This window comes from Coregonus clupeaformis, chromosome 36 (genome assembly GCF_020615455.1).
Source record: "Coregonus clupeaformis isolate EN_2021a chromosome 36, ASM2061545v1, whole genome shotgun sequence".
Taxonomy (NCBI): Eukaryota; Metazoa; Chordata; class Actinopteri; order Salmoniformes; family Salmonidae; genus Coregonus; species Coregonus clupeaformis.
Window position 1 is genome coordinate 35,753,202 of NC_059227.1, and position 24,109 is coordinate 35,777,310.

General features: G+C 44.3%; 1 protein-coding gene across 1 annotated transcript in view; it reads right to left on the reverse strand.

Annotated features, from left to right (window-relative positions):
- The window catches only part of LOC121552893 (collagen alpha-1(XII) chain), a 126,460-nt gene that overhangs the window by 25,078 nt on the left and 77,273 nt on the right, over positions 1-24,109 (reverse strand). Inside the window, exons 41-57 of the mRNA XM_041865986.2 lie at positions 21,628-21,767; positions 20,702-20,831; positions 18,562-18,701; positions 18,231-18,360; positions 17,719-17,858; positions 17,470-17,599; positions 17,095-17,234; positions 16,789-16,918; positions 16,528-16,667; positions 15,990-16,119; positions 9,602-9,744; positions 7,994-8,123; positions 5,955-6,097; positions 5,055-5,184; positions 1,309-1,428; positions 698-850; positions 403-519 (exon numbers count right to left, since the gene is read on the reverse strand). Coding sequence (XP_041721920.1) covers positions 403-519; positions 698-850; positions 1,309-1,428; positions 5,055-5,184; positions 5,955-6,097; positions 7,994-8,123; positions 9,602-9,744; positions 15,990-16,119; positions 16,528-16,667; positions 16,789-16,918; positions 17,095-17,234; positions 17,470-17,599; positions 17,719-17,858; positions 18,231-18,360; positions 18,562-18,701; positions 20,702-20,831; positions 21,628-21,767 — 2,286 coding nt within the window. The remainder of the gene's footprint in view (positions 1-402; positions 520-697; positions 851-1,308; positions 1,429-5,054; positions 5,185-5,954; positions 6,098-7,993; positions 8,124-9,601; positions 9,745-15,989; positions 16,120-16,527; positions 16,668-16,788; positions 16,919-17,094; positions 17,235-17,469; positions 17,600-17,718; positions 17,859-18,230; positions 18,361-18,561; positions 18,702-20,701; positions 20,832-21,627; positions 21,768-24,109) is intronic.

Here is a 24,109-nt window from a genome sequence, read left to right on the forward strand (position 1 = left end):
TGCTTTCAGAAAACGCCACATCATGCATTCTCCTTTGAGGGATAAACACAGGGGAGGGCTAAGCATAAACAGTCGTGTGAATGTCTAGACTCAATCTCAACACGCAGCACAGTGCCATTCCAATGTTCTGAACACAGAGGGTGTGGCTCTGATCCGTGGAGGATCTATAGCATCTCTGGCTAGTGACTGACTAACACCAACCACATCATGTGTTGATGTCCCTTCAACATTCTCCTTTGTGGCTCCAGATTTTTAAATAAGGGAAGCATATACTCAATTGTAATGCAGCAATTTTTCAGGGTAGAAAAAGTATCTCATCTATCCAAGCTTAAAGGTGCAATCTGCTTCTAATGGTTGGCTGAAACAAGAACTCAGGATTGTGGCTTTAAGATTGAGACTTACGGTCCAGAGGGTTGAGCTTGATCCTGTAGGAAGTGGCAGCCCTGTGAGGACTCCACTTGATGCAGAACTTGTCGAAGCCAACATTGTAGGTCTCGATGTTGGTGACGTTCAGGTAGACTGTGGAGCAGAACACAAGAAGAATAGTCTCAGAGTGACTTCAAGACTGAGGCTACAGTGGACCCTGGTCAAAAGTACTCCACTATGTAGGGAATAGGGTGCCATTTGGGACTAAGCATGTATTCAGGTTAACATTGATGTTCAAACAAGGTGATATTTCTGTTATTCAAATACATACGTGTTGTTCCCTGTCCTTCGAGGGCCCCACTCATGCCAGCGCCATACTGGGAAAACACTTTGACATCGTAGGTGGTGCCAGGGAGCAGGTTCTGGAGGGTGTATGAGGTCACGTCACCCACGAACACATCCAAGCTCTTACTCTGATCTTCTTCTGCAGGCAAAACACAACACAATCTCTACTTTAACAACAGCAAAAGTACAACACAAACTCTACTCATAAAGGGAGGAGAGGAGAGGAGAGGAGAGGAGAGGAGAGGAGAGGAGAGGAGAGGAGAGGAGAGGAGAGGAGAGGAGAGGAGAGGAGAGGAGAGGAGAGGAGAGGAGAGGAGAGGAGAGGAGAGGAGAGGAGAGGAGAGGAGAGGTATGCTCTAAACCTGAAATCATCTCACTTGAAATGTAAAGGTGTGGCATGCAAATTATTCTGCATCATTACTTATTAATTGTTGTCAATAAACTTTTTGTACTAGAAAGTGTGGTTGGTTGATATGGACAATGAAATATAAAACCCTGCATGACAAAACATGATATTGAGAAGTCCTGTAACTCAGGGTGTTATGGGTCCCTTCTCATGACTGCACAGACGTGGCCCAGAGTCTGATGTCATCTCACCCGCAGGAGTGTAGACCAGCTTGTATCCGAGCACCGGAGACGGCGAGGGGTCCCAGGCCACACGGAAGCGGGTGTACCACTCGTCCGAGATGCGCAGACTCAAGGGCTCCAGCAGGCCGACTATAACAGAGGCACAGCACCAGCAGAGAGAGCAGACACATGTCAACATTCAATCAGTCACGGCCAATACTCCCAACAACAAGTGAGGCCATGACCCCACTTCCAGGCTAGCTAGCCCCCAGTGCCGTATCTCACCACATTACCATTACATAGCCTGGGCTCCAAGTCTACAGCAGCCACTGTTGTTTTTCCTCCTCCTCTGTTTATGAAGACTATTATGAGTTTTTTTTTTTTTTTGTTTTTTTTTGGGGGTAGATCAGCTTTAATATTGCAGATAGATTGTAACTTCCATCAATGTAATTGTCTGCATCACTTCCAATCCCCCATATTTGTTTTCTCTCGCATATATATATATATATATATATATATATATATATATATATATATATATATATATATATATATATATGCATATATATATATATACATACACATATACAGTGGGGAAAAAAAGTATTTAGTCAGCCACCAATTGTGCAAGTTCTCCCACTTAAAAAGATGAGAGAGGCCTGTAATTTTCATCATAGGTACACGTCAACTATGACAGACAAATTGAGAAAAAAAAATCCAGAAAATCACATTGTAGGATTTTTAATGCATTTATTTGCAAATTATGGTGGAAAATAAGTATTTGGTCACCTACAAACAATCAAGATTTCTGGCTCTCACAGACCTGTAACTTCTTCTTTAAGAGGCTCCTCTGTCCTCCACTCGTTACCTGTATTAATGGCACCTGTTTGAACTTGTTATCAGTATAAAAGACACCTGTCCACAACCTCAAACAGTCACACTCCAAACTCCACTATGGCCAAGACCAAAGAGCTGTCAAAGGACACCAGAAACAAAATGGTAGACCTGCACCAGGCTGGGAAGACTGAATCTGCAATAGGTAAGCAGCTTGGTTTGAAGAAATCAACTGTGGGAGCAATTATTAGGAAATGGAAGACATACAAGACCACTGATAATCTCCCTCGATCTGGGGCTCCACGCAAGATCTCACCCCGTGGGGTCAAAATGATCACAAGAACGGTGAGCAAAAATCCCAGAACCACACGGGGGGACCTAGTGAATGACCTGCAGATAACTTTTTGGTAAAAACTCAACTCGTCGTGTTTGGAGGACAAAGAATGCTGAGTTGCATCCAAAGAACACCATTCCTACTGTGAAGCATGTGGGTGGAAACATCATGCTTTGGGGCTGTTTTTCTGCAAAGGGACCAGGACGACTGATCCATGTAAAGGAAATATGAATGGGGCCATGTATCGTGAGATTTTGAGTGAAAACCTCCTTCCATCAGCAAGGGCATTGAAGATGAAACGTGGCTGGGTCTTTCAGCATGACAATGATCCCAAACACACCGCCCGGGCAACGAAGGAGTGGCTTCGTAAGAAGCATTTCAAGGTCCTGGAGTGGCCTAGCCAGTCTCCAGATCTCAACCCCATAGAAAATCTTTGGAGGGAGTTGAAAGTCCGTGTTGCCCAGCGACAGCCCCAAAACATCACTGCTCTAGAGGAGATCTGCATGGAGGAATGGGCCAAAATACCAGCAACAGTGTGTGAAAACCTTGTGAAGACTTACAGAAAACGTTTGACCTGTGTCATTGCCAACAAAGGGTATATAACAAAGTATTGAGAAACTTTTGTTATTGACCAAATACTTATTTTCCACCATAATTTGCAAATAAATTCATTAAAAATCCTACAATGTGATTTTCTGGATTTTTTTTTCTCATTTTGTCTGTCATAGTTGACGTGTACCTATGATGCAAATTACAGGCCTCTCTCATCTTTTTAAGTGGGAGAACTTGCACAATTGGTGGCTGACTAAATACTTTTTTTCCCCACTGTATACATATATATACGCATATACATATATACATACATATCCTTTAAAATATATATATTTCCCTTTATTACTTTCCAACCCCACCATTCCTTCCCTAATTGGAGTAAACTAGTGAACAACAACGCTTAGGCCTCTACTTCATGCTTATACATACTATATACATTTTATGGACACAGTCAATAATTATATTTTGTTTGTTTTTACTCCTGAACTTCCTCCGATCATTTTCATGATGTCCATCTGGTATGCTTCTATATGCCATATCTTTCTAACTGTGCTCTTTCACAAAAGCTAACAATATATAACCTATATACTTATTATGGACACAGCATGTCTTACATTAGTTATCTTGTTGTTATTAGTTGTTGTTATTGGTCCCATCCTTCAGCTCCATTCAACACCTCCCATCTATCTCTTAACCATCCATATTGGATTTCTATTTGCCATATATTTTTCAACTGTACTGTGATGTTTTACAAAAGTTCTGAACCTTTCTATTCTCATTGTTTCTACAGTTTGTGAATTGAAAATAAACATTTTTGCTAAAAGTATTATTATATTATTGATCGATTGACTATGACTTTTCAGATCATCTGCAGGGTCAGCTCCATGCAAATATTGCAATCCTTCAGCCATTCTTGGACCTGTGTCCAGAAACAAGCTTCAAATGGACAGTACCAAAACAAATGATCTAATGATTCTGTCTCTTCACAGCCAAATCTGCAGAGCTGGGAAGATTGTATCCCCCATACAAATAACATTCTATTGGTAGCAAGAATTTTATATAATCATTTAAATTGAAAAATTCAAAGTTTTGAATCCGGCGTCGTTTTGCGTATCAGTTCATAAACACTATGCCATGGAATCGGTACGTCAAAAATCTCTTCCCAACTATTTTGCAATCTATATGGGACGGCTGTCAATCTTTTGGTCCTTAAATGAAACTGGTAAACTTTTTTATTTATCACAATTTTCTTTAACCAATTATGTTCTTTAATGCAAGGCCGACAGACAAGTTCCTTACTTTTTCCTCCTTCCACTTTCCTCTTCCATTTTTGTGGTAATGCTGCAATTATTTGGTTGTAATTTTGGGTAGAGCAGACATTTCCATATGTTTTTGTTAGCTGCATGTGCGACATAACTCCACCATTCCTAACGATAATATAATTTATGAAGATTATACCTTTTTTAAACATTTTCTCAAAGAATAACGTTTTTTTATCAATTAGTATATTTGAGTTTAACCACAATATTTGTTGCAATATTTGTTCTGTCATTTCTGGAGGATTAAATTGAAATTGCAACCAACTTTCTATGGCTTGTTTTAGAAATAGTGATTTTTTGGGAGATTATTTCCTTTTCAAATACCTGAAAGTGAGTTTCATGGTCTTGCTGAGGGAGCTTAACTGGGTAGTGGGTAGGTTGGTTTGCGTGGGTGGTGACAACCCATTGAAGCGAGGCCCATCCACAGTGGTGCTTCTGTTCAAGCCAAGACATAAAGTTTCTATTGTTTGTGTAACTCGGGGCTTATGTTCACCAGTCGTTGAGCTTTCCTAGTTGCCTCTACTGTGTATTCCCAATCTTACGAACTCTTCAAACTGATTTTTTTTGGGAATCGGTTGGATATAGCATGGCTCTTGTAAGTATTTTCCACTCCTGTGCATAGTTCTCACTCCCAGCTCAGCTCATCAGGCTTGGAAATTATGTCCAGCTAGCTGGACCGTCATGTGTACAGTATACTAGACTGAACACTTCCCGAACACTTTTCCTAACTGCGTTACCTGTGCGTCCGGGCCCGTTCAGAGATGGCCCTGCTCCATCAGCATAGATGGCTTCCACAGTAATGCTGTAGGGAGTGTCAGGAAGCAGGTTCTGCAGGATGGCATTGTTTCTGTTGCCAGGAACAACTGTCTGTGAGGAAAAGTACCACAGAGAACTCAGTTAGTTCATTTTAAAAAATGGCTTCACAACACACACAAAGGATCATAATTATGGAATTACTTATGGAAGCTAAGTGTTAATTCTAGGCTAGCTCCTACATCACTGCAGCAGAGGTAAAAGAAGGCTATTAATGAAAGTTCCTTGTCCTCTTGGAACACTGGAGGATTAGCTCTAGTGACTTTTCATTTATAACTCAGTGCTAAAGGACTCATTCATTTTTCTCTCGTATAGAAGCATTTGTTATGTCACACAACGGCTGCCTTACTAGGGAATAATGATGCAGTGCTGCTATGCTGCCCTAAAGTGCTCCAGCTCTGTGTGTAAAGTCATTAATAATCCAAGGTAATGTAACAAAATGTTTCCAGTGATAATGTTGATCTAACTGAGCCTTTAATTCGTCTTATTAATCAGCAGTTATTTGCTGACACTGAAGTATGACTTTGTAGGCCTACAGTGCTTTGGCAGTAGTAACACATTGAACAGTAAGTGTGGAGGAGTGTATTTGATTTGCCACTCAGCCAAATATAATATATATATATATATAATTATAATATAAAAAGAGACATGTTTAGGTCATGAACTCACTCGTCCCTCGAGTCAACCTCAAAGTTCCCTGCTACGTGAAAGTCTGTCGAGAGACACTATGGATGCATACCAAATGGCACCCTATTCCCTATATAGTGCACTCCTTTGGACCAGAGCCCTGTGGGTGCCATTTGGGATCCAACCTATGAACTCACAAACTCAGTGATGGGGTCTCCTGTGGTGGGGGCGTAGGCGATCTTGTATTGCTGCACCAGGCCCTCCGCGTGGTCCCAGACGATGGTAAGAGTATTGGTGGTGGCATCAAACACCCGCAGGTTCCTAGGTCCAACACGGGGTACTGCAACAGCAACAATACTGGGTTACACTCAAACACATGTACCTAGCAACGCTGCACACCCCATGATCCTCAAAAAGCCACTGTACATATCTACCACAATTACCTCATACCCCAGCACATCGACTAGGTACTGGTACCCCATGTATATAGCGAACGTATCTTTACTCATTGTGTATTTCAAATCAAATCAAATCAAATTTTATTTGTCACATGCGCCGAATACAACAGGTGTAGACCTTACCGTGAAATGCTTACTTACAAGCCCTTAACCAACAATTTTTTGGGCCGTCCTCTGACACGCCTAGTATATAGGTCCTGGATGGCAGGAAGCTTGGCCCCAGTGATGTACTGGGCTGTACGCACTACCCTCTGTAACGCCTTAAGGTCGGATGCCGAGCAGTTGCCATACCAGGCGGTGATGCAACCAGTCAGGATGCTCTCGATGGTGCAGCTGTATAACTTTTTGAGGATCTGGGGACCCATGCCAAATCTTTTCAGTCTCCTGAGGAGGAAATCTCGTTGTCGTGCCCTCTTCACGACTTTCTTGGTGTGTTTGGACCATGATAGTTTGTTGGTGATGTGGACACCAAGGAACTTGAAACTCTCGACCCACTCCACTACAGCCACGTCGATGTGAATGGGGGCGTGTTCAGCCCTCCTTTTCCTGTAGTTTACGATCATCTCATTTGTCTTGCTCACGTTGAGGGAGAGGTTGTTGTCCTGGCACCACACTGCCAGGTCTCTGACCTCCTCCCTATAGGCTGTCTCGTCGTTGTCGGTGATCAGGCCTACCACCGTTGTTTCGTCAGCAAACTTAATGATGGTGTTGGAGTCGTGCTTGGCCATGCAGTCCTGGGTGAACAGGGCGTACAGGAGGGGACTAAGCACGCACCCCTGAGGGGCCTCCGTGTTGAGAATCAGCATGGCAGATGTGTTGTTGCCTACCCTTACCACCTGGGGGCGGCCCGTCAGGAAGTCCAGGATCCAGTTGCAAAGGGATATGTTCAGTCCCAGGGTCCTTAGCATAGTAATGAGCTTTCTGGGCACTATGGTGTTGAACGCTGAGCTGTAGTCAATGAACAGCATTCTCACATAGGTGTTCCTTTTGTCCAGGTGGGAAAGGGCAGTGTGGAGTGCGATTGAGATTGCGTAATCTGTGGATCTGTTGGGGTGGTATGCGAATTGGAGTGGGTCTAGGGTTTCCGGGATGATGGTTTTGATGTGAGCCATGACCAGCCTTTCAAAGCACTTCATGGCTACCGACATGGGTGCTACGGGGCGGTAGTCATTTAGGCAGGTTACCTTTGCTTTCTTGGGCACAGGGACTATGATGGTCTGCTTGAAACATGTAGGTATTATAGACTCGGTCAGGGAGAGGTTGAAAATGTCAGTGAAGACACTTTTCAGTTGGTCCACGCATGCTCTGAGTACACATCCTGGTAATCCGTCTGGCCCCGCGGCCTTGTGAATGTTGACCTGTTTAAAGGTCTTGCTCATATCGGCTACAGAGAGCGTGATCACACAGTCATCCGGAACAGCTGGTGCACTCATGCATGCTTCAGTGTTGCTTGCCTCGAAGCGAGCATAAAAGGCATTTATCCCGTCTGGTAGGCTCGCGTTACTGGGCAGCAGGGAATGCAAATAGTCTGCATAGCCATTTGATTGATTAGCTGTTCAGGAGTCTTATAGTATAAGCAAGTATGTGTGGAAGCATGAGTAACACTCATGTAACACTCATGAGTCGAGAGTATCAATGTAAACAAGAGTTGCATGAGTAAGTAGTATCAATGTAAACAGGAGTCGCATGAGTCAGTAGTATCAATGTAAACAAGAGTCGCATGAGTCAGTAGTATCAGTGTAAACAACAAAGTCAGATTGATTTGATTCAAGTCTTACATGTTTTGCCGTCTCCCTTCACTGGTGGGCTCTCCCCGTCCGCATACAGAGCCAGGACGCTGATCGAGTACGGCGTGTCGGGAATGAGCGAATCCAGGAACGCGTTGTTGATGTTTCCCGGGACCAGGACCTTTGGAGAGGTCATGAGACATAAATCACAATGATGGCTTCCCAGAGAGGAAGATTGGTTTGCATCCCAAATGGAACCCTATTCCCTATTTAGAGCACTACGTTTGGCCATGGCCCATAGGGCTCTGGTCAAACATAGTATTGGGAGTCATTTGGGATGCACCCTTGAAGAAGGATTCTTATTAAAATGACCTTTTTCATGCATTACATACTGTTCTGGCACTGCTAACGTACATAATGAGCTCACTGTTAATCCCTGCTAGTGTCTTCTTGGAGGGAGCCTAGTGCCAAAGGTTAACATGAAGTACTAACAAAGCCCTGAAGAGGTTTAAAATGCTAAGAAGTGATTGATAAACAAATTAGTGTATTGAAGCATCCATCGTCCAGTAAATGCAAAGACGTAACCAACACCATGAGACCAGTGCTCTGTCATTGGACAGGCCTCAATGTGCATCTATCTCACCCCTGTTTCTAACAACAGTGGAGCCCAGTCTCGTCATATCACCAGGGTCATCACTGTCACTACCCAGCACATTATCTATTAGCTTGTCTGGGGGATGGCCATTACATCACGCTAAACACAGCTGCTCTTTAAAGTAGTCTACCTTCATCTAAAGCTTATCTGAGGATTAAACTGAAAATCTCCTAGTTGAAAGAGTGATGGACAAGACATGCAGGTAGCTGAGGTATATGCTAATGTATATTTTCTGTGAAAACCACTCAATGGAGCCTGATTGAGAATAGACAAGAGGTTAGCTGAGCTGGCGAATGCTTTGGTAAAAAAAACCTGTCTCTTAGCATGAGGCATTTTTAAGGCCTACTGCTGCATCAAAGAACATTCTAATAAAAACAGCCTCATTATCCTCCAACCAAGGCCTTATGCCCTCCAAAACTTCAAACGTAAGAATGTTCATCTATGTCTATCGCAGATGTGCATGTGCACATTTTCCGAACTCCTAGTGGTACAGTAAAAGCTGTTTGTAGGCCAATTAGCTCTATCTTTCTCCTGTAATCCAAGATATGTGCATCGCATCAGTGCATAAAATCAATGCTGATAGACAGAGAATTAAAAGCCCAAAAGTCTGGATTTCCCCATTAGCCTAATGAACACCAACCTCATTACTAAGGGAATGCCATTTGTGAGGCTTCTACACAGACTTCCTATCAAACTCTTCGAGAGAGGGTTTTCGATATATTCATCAAACGTAGAGCCCAGCAACCCTACTCTACACTTTTATTGCTTAAGTGGACTTTCCCTTTCCCTCTGAGTGGTCTGAGCAGGGACAGTGAACGTGCCTCCCCTCTTAATATAATGACAGGCTCTGGTTAAAAGTGGAGAGAGATCGTTTTTATGTCCCAAATGGCACCCTATTCCCTATATAGTGCACTACTTTTCACCAGAGTCCTATGGGTCCTGGTCAAAAGTAGGGCACTACATAGGGAATAGGGTGCTATTTGGGATGCAGGTAGTGAACTTACTGTCTCAGCGGGTCTGTCTCCAGACAGAGGTGCATAGACGATGCGGTACTGCTGCACCTGGCCAGAGGCGGGCTCCCAGCGCACGTTCAGGCTGTTGGTGGTGGGGTTGTAGACCTGGATGTTCTTAGGGGGGGTTCGTGGAACTGGGGGTCAAAGAGGGTAAGAGAAAGTCAAAAGTGGAGAGGGCAATTATATATACACCAATTGCTATGTTGACTTAACAACCTAACAACAACCTCATAAACACAAAACAACAACTCTGATTTTACTCTACAAACAACAACTCTGATTTTAATCTACAAACAACAACTCTGATTTTAATCTACAAACAACAATTCTGATTTTACTCTACAAACAACAACTCTGATTTTACTCTACAATGCCTTACTTAGAAAGCTTGTCCATTCAAAGAGAACTAGCTAAGTAAAGATACCACAGCAAAATGTGAGAATGAATAGACTGCTACGTTTCAAACAGGACGTAGCTCAGTAAAAGCATGGAGGGAGGGGGGACTCAAATACTGAGGGAAGCAGTCTCCAGTAACCAAATGATTTTATAGTGTCTATGTGAAGAGAATGTACAGAGAAGTAGCATAGTTTGGGTTTATGCAAAAGGCTCTTAACTTCCCTTTTAAACTAAAACAGATGTGCATATTCCTCTGGCATTCAGCACGTTAGCCCAATAAAGCTTAGATGCAGTAGGTAGACTCAGACCCAGCCACCTTATTCATAAGTAAAAACATTCCAAGTAGAACCTGTTCATCCAACAGCGAGGTTCATTCTATACTAAACACATGCATATGGTGTGTTTAGGAAGATTAGTCTGTCAAACATACAGTATCTTCCCATTTGGCCGGGCATCAGATATGAATCAACGATCATAAATGATGATGGCGCCGGAGAAGATGGCTGCCGTTTTACAGCCCTCTAACCAATTGTACTATTATGTGTGTTTTTTCGCGTTATTTGTAATTTATTCTGTACATAATGTTTCTGCCATCGTCTCTTATAACCAAAAAGAGTTTCTGGATCTCAGGACAGCGATTACTCACCTCGTATTGGACGAAGATTTTTTATTCAACGAGGCGGCCGCAAAGGATATCCTACAGACACCCGACAAGGACCAAATCCCCGTCATTCGCAAGAGAAAGAGACGGAGATATCGTGGACGTAGGTCGGGGTGCCTCGTAAGGATCTGACGGCGAGCGAGTAAACTGCCTCTTCCATCAATCCTATTAGCCAATCTTCAATCATTGGAAAATAAATTAGATGACCTACGATTACGCTTATCCTACCAACGGGACATTAAAAACTGTAATATCTTATGTTTCACTGAGTCGAGGCTGAACGACGACATGGACAACATACAGCTAGCGGGCTATACGCTACATCGGCAGGATAGAACGGCTGACTCCGGTAAGACAAGGGGTGGCGGTCTGTGTATATTTGTAAACAACAGCTGGTGCACAAAATCAAATCCTAAGGAAGTCTTGAGGTTTTGCTCGCCTGAGGTAGAGTACCTTATGATAAGCTGTAGACCACACTATTTACCAAGAGAGTTTTTAACTATATTTTTCATAGCTGTCTATTTACCACCACAAACCAATGCTGGCATTAAGATTGCACTCAATGAGCTTTATAAGGCCATAACTAAACAGGAAAACGCTCATCCAGAGGCAGCGCTCCTAGTGGCTGGGGACTTTAAAGCAGGGAAACTTAAATCCGTTCTACAGTGGGGAAAAAAGTATATAGTCAGCCACCAATTGTGCAAGTTCTCCCACTTAAAAAGATGAGAGAGGCCTGTAATTTTCATCATAGGTACACGTCAACTATGACAGACAAATTGAGAGAAAAAAATTCCAGAAAATCACATTGTAGGATTTTTAATGAATTTATTTGCAAATTATGGTGGAAAATAAATATTTGGTCACCTACAAACAAGCAAGATTTCTGGCTCTCACAGACCTGTAACTTCTTCTTTAAGAGGCTCCTCTGTCCTCCACTCGTTACCTGTATTAATGGCACCTGTTTGAACTTTTTATCAGTATAAAAGACACCTATCCACAACCTCAAACAGTCACACTCCAAACTCCACTATGGCCAAGACCAAAGAGCTGTCAAAGGACACCAGAAACAAAATTGTAGACCTGCACCAGGCTGGGAAGACTGAATCTGCAATAGGTAAGCAGCTTGGTTTGAAGAAATCAACTGTGGGAGCAATTATTAGGAAATGGAAGACATACAAGGCCACTGATAATCTCCATCGATCTGGGGCTCCACGCAAGATCTCACCCCGTGGGGTCAAAATGATCACAAGAACGGTGAGCAAAATCCCAGAACCACACGGGGGGACCTAGTGAATGACCTGCAGAGAGCTGGGACCAAAGTAACAAAGCCTACCATCAGTAACACACTACGCCGCCAGGGACTCAAATCCTGCAGTGCAAGATGTGTCCCCCCTGCTTAAGCCAGTACATGTCCAGGCCCGTCTGATGTTTGCTAGAGTGCATTTGGATGATCCAGAAGAGGATTGGGAGAATGTCATATGGTCAGATGAAACCAAAATATAACTTTTTGGTAAAAACTCAACTCGTTGTGTTTGGAGGACAAAGAATGCTGAGTTGCATCCAAAGAACACCATACCTACTGTGAAGCATGGGGGTGGAAACATCATGCTTTGGGGCTGTTTTTCTGCAAAGGGACCAGGACGACTGATCCGTGTAAAGGAAAGAATGAATGGGGCCATGTATCGTGAGATTTTGAGTGAAAACCTCCTTCCATCAGCAAGGGCATTGAAGATGAAACGTGGCTGGGTCTTTCAGCATGACAATGATCCCAAACACACCGCCCGGGCAATGAAGGAGTGGCTTCGTAAGAAGCATTTCAAGGACCTGGAGTGGCCTAGCCAGTCTCCAGATCTCAACCCCATAGAAAATCTTTGGATGGAGTTGAAAGTCTGTGTTGCCCAGCGACAGCCCCAAAACATCACTGCTCTAGAGGAGATCTGCATTGAGGAATGGGCCAAAATACCAGCAACAGTGTGTGAAAACCTTGTGAAGACTTACAGAAAACATTTGACCTGTGTCATTGCCAACAAAGGGTATATAACAAATATTGCGAAACTTTTGTTATTGACCAAATACTTATTTTCCACCATAATTTGCAAATAAATTCATAAAAAATTCTACAATGTGATTTTCCTGATTTTTTTTTCTCATTTTGTCTGTCATAGTTGACGTGTACGTATGATGAAAATTACAGGCCTCTCTCATCTTTTTAAGTGGGAGAACTTGCACAATTGGTGGCTGACTAAATACTTTTTTTCCCCACTGTACCTCATTTCTACCAGCATGTTAAATGTGCAACCAGAGGAAAAACAACTCTAGACCACCTTTACTCCACACACAGAGACGCATACAAAGCTCTCCCTCGTCCTCCATTTGGCAAATCTGACCATAACTCTATCCTCCTTATTCCTGCTTATAAGCAAAAAATAAAACAGGAAGCACCAGTGACTCGGTTAATAAAAAAGTGGTCAGATGACATAGATGCTAAGCTACAGGACTGTTTTGCTACCACAGACTGGAACATGTTCCGGGATTCTTCAGATAGCATTGAGGAGTACACCACATCAGTCACTGGCTTCACCAATAAGTGCATCGATGACGTCGTCCCCACAGTGACCGTACGTACATACCCCAACCAGATGCCATGGATTACAGGCAACATCCGCACTGAGCTAAAGGGTAGAGCTGCCGCTTTCAAGGAGCGGGACTCTAACCCGGATGCTTCTAAGAAATCCTGCTATGCCCTCCGACAAACCATCAACCAGGCAAAGAGTCAATACAGGACTAAGATTTAATCGTACTACACCGGCTCTGACGCTCGTCAGATGTGGCAGGGTTTGAAAACTATTACAAACTACAAAGGGAAGCACAGCCGCGAGCTGCCCAGTGACACAAGCCTACCAGACGAGCTAAACCACTTCTATGCTCACTTCGAGGCAAGCAACACTGAAGCATGCATGAGAGCACCAGCTGTTCCGGATGACTATGTGATCACGCTCTCCGTAGCCGATGTGAGTAAGACTTTTAAGCAGGTCAACATTCACAAGGCCGCAGGGCCAGACGGATTACCAGGACGTGTACTCCAAGCATGTGCAGACCAACTAGCAAGTGTCTTCACTGACATTTTCAACATGTCCCTGACTGAGTCTGTAATAACAACATGTTTCATGCAGACCACCATAGTCCCCGTGCCCAAGGACACTAAGATAACCTGCCTAAATGACTACCGACCAGTAGCACTGACATCTGTAGCCATGAAGTGCTTTGAAAGGCTGGTCATGGCTCACATCAACACCATTATCCCAGAAACCCTAGACCCACTCCAATTTGCATACTGCCCCAACAGATCCACAGATGATGCAATCTCTATTGCACTCCACACTGCCCTTTCCCACCTGGACAAGAGGAACACCTACGTGAGAATGCTATTCATTGACTACAGCTCAGCGTTCAACACCATAGTGCCCTCAAAGCTCATCACTAAGCTAAGAATCCTGGGACTAAACACCTCCCTCTGCAACTGGATCCTGGACTTCCTGACGGGCCACCCCCAGGTGGTAAGGGTAGGTAACAACACATCTCACAAGCGGTACCAGAGCGCCAAGTCTAGGTCCAAAAGGCTTCTCAACAGCTTCTACCCCCAAGCCATAAGACTCCTGAACAGCTAATCATGGCTACCCGGACTATTTGCACCTCCACCCCATCTTTTTACGCTGCTGCTACTCTGTTTTTATTTATGCATAGTCACTTTAACTCTACCCACATGTACATATTACCTCAACTAGCCGGTGCCACCGCACATTGACTCTGCACAGGTACCCCCCTGTATATAGCCTCCCTACTTTATTTCTCAACACTTTTTTGTTGTTGTTGTTTTATTTTTGTTGTCATTTTCATTGTTGGTTAAGGGCTGTAAGAAAGCATTTCACGGTAATGTCTACACCCGTTGTATTCGGCGCATGTGGCAAATACAATTTGATTTGATTTTAAATCTGTGTCTCTGAAACTGACAAGGACTTAGCGAGTATAAAAAGAATGCTTGACTCCCATTGGACGTTTTCGTATTAGCTTTGCACAATCAATGGAGTCTCTGGAACCCCCTGTGGAATCATTATGCACCATATGCTCTGTAATACTGATATGCTCCACTAGAATCACAGCTTTCCAATTCACTTCTCTGGGATGGATTTCTGCTGACTGCACATGGCAAACCATTTGAGCAGAAACAAAATCGATGCACACAGCAGGGTATAAAAACACAGACAGAGGCAGGGCAACCCAACCAGCAATTATTATTATTATTATTATTTTTATTATTATGGTGAGATAAACTACCCCTTTGTTCCATCTAAAAGTTATGGGGGAAGGGGGTTGTGCAAATGCTATCTGGTTCAGAGATTTGAATACAGAATGTTCGATTTGCACTCAGTTTTGTTAAACGTTGACCTTACATTTACATTTACATCATTTAGCAGACGCTCTTATCCAGAGCGACTTACAAATTGGTGCATTCAACTTATGATAGCCAGTGGGACAACCACCTTTTTTTTATTTTTTATATATATATATATATATATATATATATTTTTTTTTAATGGGGGGTGGGGGAATTACTTTATACTTTTCCAGGTATTCCTTAAAGAGGTAGGATTTCAAGTGTCTCCGGAAGGTGGTCAGTGACTCCGCTGTCCTGGCGTCGTGGGGGAGCTTGTTCCACCATTGGGGTGCCAGTGCAGTGAATAGCTTTGACTGGGCTGAGCGGGAACTGTGCTTCCGTAGAGGTAGGGGAGCTATCAGGCCAAAGGTGGATGAACGTAGTGCCCTCGTTTGGGTGTAGGGTCTGATCAGAGCCTGAAGGTAAGGAGGTGCCGTTCCCCTCACAGCTCCGTAGGCAAGCACCATGGTCTTGTAGTAGATGCGAGCCTCAACTGGAAGGCAGTGGAGTGTGCGGAGGAGCGGGGTGACATGAGAGAACTTGGGAAGGTTGAACACCAGACGGGCTGCAGCGTTCTGGATAAGTTGTAGGGGTTTAATGGCACAGGCAGGGAGCCCAGCCAACAGCGAGTTGCAGTAATCCAAGCGGGAGCCTGGATTAGGACCTGTGCCTCTTTCTTACAGCCCTTAATAACAATGTTTCCCTATGAGGGTATGTATTATCCTGAGACCTATCTACCGGTATCTTGATATCTGAGTTCAAACTTTGGAAAAACCGAACAGGCTCCAAATTTGAGATGCCACTGAATCAAACCAACTGAAAAGAGCACGTCTTTATCCCGATGAAAACAAAATGGATGATTGGAATTTCGTTTGTTGATAACTTACGTGTCTTTCCAGTCTCTGACTGGCGCAGGCCCTCTCCCTCGGGGTAGACGGGGACCACGGTGACGGTGTACGGCGTGTCTGAGAGAAGGTTCCTCAGGATGGTATTGGTGGTGCCACCAGACACTTGCTCCTGTTCACAGAGAGGTGTTTTTGAGTTGCATCAGTGTTTATACAATAGATTGGATGAATCCTATGGCATCCATATTAGGAAGTCGTCAGATTTTAGGTATATAAATTCATTTTTATTTTTAAAAAAGTATTTATAATTTTTGTACTTTTTCTCCCCAATTTCATGATTATGATCTTGTCTCATCGCTGCAAATCCCCAATGGGCTCAGGAAAGGCGAAGGTCGAGTCATGCGTCCTCCGAGACATGACCCGCCAAGCCGCGCTTTTTAACACCCACTCCCTTAACCTGGAAGCCAGCTACAGGTATATAAATTCCTAATATGGATGCCGTAGTCGACTCAAATCTGATTGGTCAAGAGATTCCCTGTGCAGCATCAGAAGTTAAGGCATGGATAGTTGGTGGTCTTACCATGTCCTCGGCTCCGCCAGAGGCAGGGACGTAGAAGAGGCGGTACTGGCGCACGTTGCCCTCCGCTGGCTCCCAGCGCACCTTGAGGGAGCTAGTAGAGGGGTCGGTGACCTGCAGGTTCTTCACCCCGCCCAACGCCTCTGACAAGACACAAAACAAAAAGTTTAGCATCAAATCACTTATTCCATTTTGTAACACTTTTTTCTTTCTTCACTGTACTCATTGTCCCTGTATTTTCTATTTTGTTCAGTCATGACTTACTTGTCTTTCCATTTTCAGAATTTCTCTTCCCTTCAATATCGCCGTACATAGGCACCAATGTCACCTTGTACAATGTGTCTGGCACAAGATTCCGCAGAACGGTGTTGGTTGACATCCCAGAAACCGTAGTCTGTGAAAAATTGTTATCAGATTAGCAAAAATGTTAAGTAAAACCACCCTACTAAAGATAAAGAGGTAGCTTATTCAAGTATTCAACCTACATGTTTACAGTGCTCAAAGTGATCAGTTTAGTGAGTCTTCAAATATCGCTTCTATACCGTATGAGAGAAAGTGTTGTTTTTGTACCTTGAGTTCAGGTCCTCCTGCTAGCGGGGCGTAGATGACAGTGTACTGGCGCACATCCCCCTCAGCTGGCTCCCAGCGTACCCTCAGGGAGTTGGTTGTCGGGTCAGTCACCTGCAGGTTCTTCACTCCACCCAAAGGCTCTGAGGAAGAAGAAGACACACATCAACATCACTCCAAGTAAATGTCAACACTAATGTCCTTAAGCCGTTACTGAGTAACATTTAGTCTGATATGGAAGCATACAGCTGTAATATGGGATATGGAAGCTTGTAGCTGTCAAAAAGCTGTAATTTCAAAATGAAACATTTTGACAGCTATATGCTTCCATAGTATGGGTTTCATGAACTAAAGTAAGTATTGAAATGCTTCACTCACTTGTCTTTCCCATCTCAGACTGCAGTATGCCCTCCACATCTGGGTAGACTGGGACAACAGACACATTGTATTGGGTATCAGACTCCAGGTTACGCAGGATAAGGTTGGTGGTGCCCCCTGAGACTTGCTCCTGTTCAGGGCAAAGTGAAGATCAATGTTAGCACTGTATGACAATTACACAACCTGATTATAGTGTAAACATGACTGGGTTGACAGTAAAAGGAATGGAGAGATTAATAGGAGACGTACCATTTGCTCCTTCCCATCTGGCTGGGCCACATAGAAGACCTTGTAGTTGCGCACGTTACCGACAGCCGGGTCCCAGCGAACAGACAGACTGTTGATGGTGGGGTCGATGACCTTCAAGTTCTTCACTCCCCCCAAAGGGTCTGAGGCAGAGGAGACAATGTTATAGCATCACACTTACTGTACGAGCTGTTTGAACAAGTAGCAGACACATTTTGTTTTTAAGAATAAAAAATATATGTTTTTATTGTCACATACACTGGATAGGTGCAGTAAAATGTGTTGTTTTACAGGGTCAGCCATAGTAGTAAGGCGCCCCAGGCGTAAATTAGGGTTAAGTGCCTTGCTCAAGGGCACATTGACAGATTTTTCACCTTGTCGGCTCAGGTATTCAAACAAGCAACTTTTTGGTTACTAGCCAAACGCTCTAACCGCTAGGCTACCTGCCACCCTTATCATTTCATTTCACCCTGTCATTTCAACTCATTTAATTTCACCCTGTCATTTCAACTCACTTGTCTTTCCATTCTGAGACCTAGAGAGACCCTCCATCTCATGGTAGACAGGCACCACTGTCACAGTGTATTCCGTATCTGGATTCAGTTCCTTCAGAACAGTGGTGGTCGTTGTTCCAGACACCTGGTCCTGTTCAAGAAAGAAGAAGAAAGAATATCGGTCAGAATCAGAAAGCAATGTTGACTAGCTTTAGGGGAATACAACAGTCGAGGCTTGTGTCAAATGAGGGCCTCATTGTAATGAATTTCACCCTCCACCAGCCTCCATTGGAATAGACCATTCTCAGAGAATTAGGAGGGGTGTTGTGTTGGTGAGACTACCGGGACGTACCACGTCCTGCTCCCCGCCTGCAGTTGGGATGTAGACAACGATGTACTCGCGCACATTCCCCTCAGCTGCGTCCCAGCGCACGTTCAGGGTGCTGGTGGTGGGTTCAATGACCTGCAGGTTCTTCACGAAGCCCAGGGGCTCTGAGCACCAAGAGGAAACAGAGTAGCTTAGCCATCACGTTGATTTGAAAACCATTATATAGATTGTATGTCTGCAGATGAGCTAATATATTAATCTCTTACACTGTACAATTTGCCAGTGATAATCACTGGTCAATGACAGCACCATGTGCAATAATTAAATGATACTGCCCGAGAAGCCGGTGTTTGGAGGATATATTGGCACAGGTGTTGAACCGTGCCAATATATCCTCCAAACACTGGCTTCGAGGGCATTATCTTTTTTATACAATGGGTTACCAACATATTCAAATATTTTTATGAATTTATTAATACTATTTCATCCTTCCACAAGATATAGTCCCGACACAAATGTAGGGTTGCTACCCAAGCCGGCTGGTCGTTCATTCTATCGGTTCGCTTGCCAGAGACGCGACCCAGTCATTGAGTCTTTTTCTTCTAAATCTATGGATGTGACAATTGTTTGTTCTAAATGTTCCATTGATGGCTGGCAACGTTCTTATCCCTTGCTTGCTAGCTAGCCAACTTCAGCTAACACAATCACGTCAAAGAGTGCAGCCAGAATAACGGCAAAGTAGCTGCATTTGCGTTTGTTTAAGCGCTTTTCTAGTGAATTTATTTGGGATATATCCATAACAATGAGCTAATGAGGAGCAATTTCTCCTGGCATAGAAAATTAGCTCTCTCGCCAGGACACTGTTCAGAGGAGCTAGCAAACTACACAGCTAACACAATTACAGCAAATTAGCTGCATTTCGTGTTTTCTATTGGCATTTCTTTGTATACAATATATCCATACAAATTATGCTGATTCAACTGGCTGAGAAAAGCGGCCAGGCTGTCTGTCTCGTCCCGACTCCCGACACATTCATTACTATTGGACAGCTGGAGATCGAATTTCAATATTGAAACAATGTTGCAAATATTGGAGAGACAGGCAGCAAGGTTAATACAAATCTCTGCTGTTGAAAACCAAATGCTAGTCTAAAATAACTGGGACATAATGTGGAGATCAAGTTTATAAATTGCCTGGCTGGGATGATGAGACAGTGGATTGTGCAGTGAGATGGAACAGAGTAAATAGGCATTTTAACATCATAGCCTTAGCCTGTGGTAACTTGTTGAATAGACACCAGCAGGAACGCAGTTTTAACCATCCAGGATTAGACCCACCTGTTATATAAAACCAGATAACGGGACAGTTGGAAAAGATATCGGGACAGTTGGAAAAGATATCGGAACCCCTTGCAAGTTTGCCTTCTCGTCAGGTCACTCGTCGACACTGACTGTTAATTAAGGAGATCGCATTGCATATCAAACACTAGGTTAGAAGCTAGCTAAATAGTTTGTCGCTAGCAAACCTGCGAATGTGTCAACTGAATAAAAAAATATCAGTTGCTAAAAACAGCTGGTCAAACTAGAACATGTGGGAGGATTTGCAGCATAGTGGCGGAGGGGACAAGAGAAATTAATGTTCATCACTCACTACGTTAGGTCATCAGATGCTCCAAGAAAATATGTCTCTGCATAAACAAATCTGTGCTAGCTACGTTTTTTCCTCGTTGGACCTGCGTTTACAATGTATCCAATTTCAGTTTGTGTGGTTGTTGGTTTAGCTTTCTGTAACTTTGTAGCAAGTACGGTCTGCATATGTAGGTGCATATTGCATCATGATTGCAAGGTGTCCCGATATCTTTTCCAACTGTCCCGTTATCTGGTTTTAATGTCCATTCTAGAATGTTCTTCCATTCTGGAATGCCCTTCTGATTGGCTGGAAGGGCATTCTAGAATGGACATTAAAACCAGATAACGGGACAGTTGGAAAATATATCGGGACAGTTGGAAAAGATATCGGGACAGTTGGAAAAGATATCTGGACACATTGCAATCATGATGCAATATGCAGGCCGTTCTTGCTACATATGCAGGCCGTACTAGCTACAAAGTTACAGAAAGCTATTGTATTCAACAATGCTGTGGTATAAGTCGTCGTTACTCACTTGTTGTTCCATCCTTGGCCTGGGTCTGACCATCTCCCTCGGGGTACACTGGCAGCACAGTGACTGTGTATTGTGTGTTAGGTGAGAGGCTCTTCAGAACTGTGGTGGTTGTGCTCTCTGAGACTTGCTCCTACAAAGTAGAGATAGATGGTGTCACACCAACAGCAGCTCCAACAGACATACTGGAACACTATGGCTGCATCCCAAAGGACACCCTATTCCTCACATAGAGCACTACTTTGGACCTGAGCTGGTTAAAAGTAGTGCATTATATAAGGAATAGGTTGCCATTTTGGATGCAGATGGTATCTCATACACCAGATCGACAAGATAAGGCTCATGTACCACAGTTGTTCTGTGGTCTGTAATACTACATGAACTACACTTCTACTGCTCCAATTTATCTCACCCTTATGTGGAGTTTATTTTGATGGGAGGTTTGATTGAGAGTGAAAGCTATGGCATGCACCACACGGAACAGGCCAATTCTAAACAGATTAACCAAACAATACTTTAGAGGATCTTGTTCCACATAAGTGGGCGAAACCAAAAAGTCAATTGCATTATAGTTGTGATCACAGAGCTATTTCACAGTCTGTTAGCGCCCACCCAGCCTGAACTCCATCACCGCTAGGCTACAACAGCACGGCGGCATGACACTTTGCTGCTGCCTCTCATCATGCTTACCACAGCAGGCTAACCGCTAACGCTAAGTCCTTAACGTTCACTCCTCAACGCTAACTTCTCAAGTCGGGCTGACGAAATCCCCACTCCACAAAGTACGGCATGGAATGAAACACAATTCTTTCTTCCCACAGGATTGGAAGCCATTGTGTTAGGCTGGCACAAATGTCACATCACGTGTCAGTGTTGAGTAATAGGCCAATGGAGAGGCAGTGTGGTTAACAGTACAGTAGAATACTCACAATGATCTCAAGGCCTCCTGCGACGGGAGTGTAGATTATTTTGTAGCCCTGCACGTTGCCGTCGGCCGCGTCCCAGCTGGCGGTGAGGGTGGTGTGGGTAGGGTTGGTGACCTGCAGATTGGTCACTCCACCCAAAGGCACTGGGGAAAAAAATAACATGACTTTAAGTATGGTATTATGATTATGTGATTATTGGGGGAAATCAAGTAAACCATTATTTTATGTTTCTCCGTTTATATTTCCAATGTTCCCAAGGTTTTGCTCGCCTGAGGTAGAGTATCTCATGATAAGCTGTAGACCACACTATTTACCAAGAGAGTTTTCAACTATATTTTTCGTAGCTGTCTATATACCACCACAAACCAATGCTGGCACTAAGACTGCACTCAATGAGTTGTATAAGGCCATAACTAAACAGGAAAACGCTCATCCAGAGGCAGCGCTCCTAGTGGCCGGGGACTTTAATGCAAGGAAACTTAAATCCATTCTACCTAATTTCTACCAGCATGTTAAATGTGCAACCAGAGGAAGAAAAACTCTAGACCACCTTTACTCCACACACAGAGACGCATACAAAGCTCTCCCTCGCCCTCCATTTGGCAAATCTGACCATAACTCTATCCTCCTGATTCCTGCTTATAAGCAAAAACTAAAGCAGGAAGCACCAGTGACTTGGTTAATAAAAAAGTGGTCAGATGACGCAGATGCTAAGCTACAGGACTGTTTTGCTAGCACAGACTGGAATATGTTCCGGGATCCTTCAGATAGCATTGAGGAGTACGCCACATCAGTCACTGGCTTCATCAATAAGTGCATCGATGACGTCGTCCCCACAGTGACCGTACGTACATACCCCAACCAGAAGCCATGGATTACAGGCAACATCCGCACTGAGCTAAAGGCTAGAGCTGCAGCTTTCAAGGAGCGGGACTCTAACCCGGACGCTTATAAGAAATCTTGCTATGCCCTCCGACGAACCATCAAACAGGCAAAGAGTCAATACAGGACTAAGACTGAATCGTACTACACAGACTCTGACGCTCGTCGGATGTGGCAGGGCTTGAAAACTATTACAAACTACAAAGGGAAGCACAGCCGCGAGCTGCCCAGTGACACAAGCCTACCAGACGAGCTAAATCACTTCTATGCTCGCTTCGAGGCAAGCAACACTGAAGCATGCATGAGAGCACCAGCTGTTCCGGATGACTATGTGATCACGCTCTCTGTAGCCGATGTGAGTAAGACTTTTAAGCAGGTCAACATTCACAAGGCCGCAGGGCCAGACGGATTACCAGGACGTGTACTCCGAGCATGTGCTGACCAACTGGCAAGTGTCTTCACTGACATTTTCAACATGTCCCTGACTGAGTCTGTAATACCAACATGTTTCAAGCAGACCACCATAGTCCCTGTGCCCAAGGACACTCAGATAACCTGCCTAAATGACTACCGACCCGTAGCACTCACGTCTGTAGCCATGAAGTGCTTTGAAAGGCTGGTCATGGCTCACATCAACACCATTATCCCAGAAACCCTAGACCCACTCCAATTTGCATACCGCCCCAACAGATCCACAGATGATGCAATCTCTATTGCACTCCACACTGCCCTTTCCACCTGGACAAGAGGAACACCTACGTGAGAATGCTATTCATTGACTACAGCTCAGCGTTCAACACCATAGTGCCCTCAAAGCTCATCACTAAGCTAAGGATCCTGGGACTAAACACCTCCCCCTGCAACTGGATCCTGGACTTCCTGACGGGCCGCCCCCAGGTGGTAAGGGTAGGTAACAACACATCTGCCACGCTGATCCTCAACACGGGGGCCCCTCAGGGGTGCGTGCTCAGTCCCCTCCTGTACTCCCTGTTCACCCATGACTGCATGGCCAGGCACGACTCCAACACCATCATTACGTTTGCAGACGACACAACAGTGGTAGGCCTGATCACTGACAACGATGAAACAGCCTATAGGGAGGAGGTCAGAGACCTGGCCGTGTGGTGCCAGGATAACAACCTCTACCTCAACGTGATCAAAACAAAGGAGATGATTGTGGACTGAGCACGCCCCCATTCTCATCGATGGGGCTGTAGTGGAACAGGTTAAGAGCTTCAAGTTCCTTGGTGTCCACATCACCAACAAACTATCATGGTCCAAGCACACCAAGACAGTCGTGAAGAGGGCACGACAAAGCCTATTCCCCCTCGGGAGACTGAAAAGATTTGGCATGCGTCCTCAGCTCCTCTAAAAGTTATACAGCTGCACCATCGAGAGCATCCTGACTGGTTGCATCACCGCCTGGTATGGCAACTGCTCGGCCTCCGACCGCAAGGCACTACAGAGGGTAGTGCGTACGGCCCAGTACATCACTGGGGCCAAGCTTCCTGCCATCCAGGACCTCTATACCAGGCGGTGTCAGAGGAAGGACCTCAAAATTGTCAAGCCACCCTAGTCATAGACTGTTCTCTCTGCTACCGCA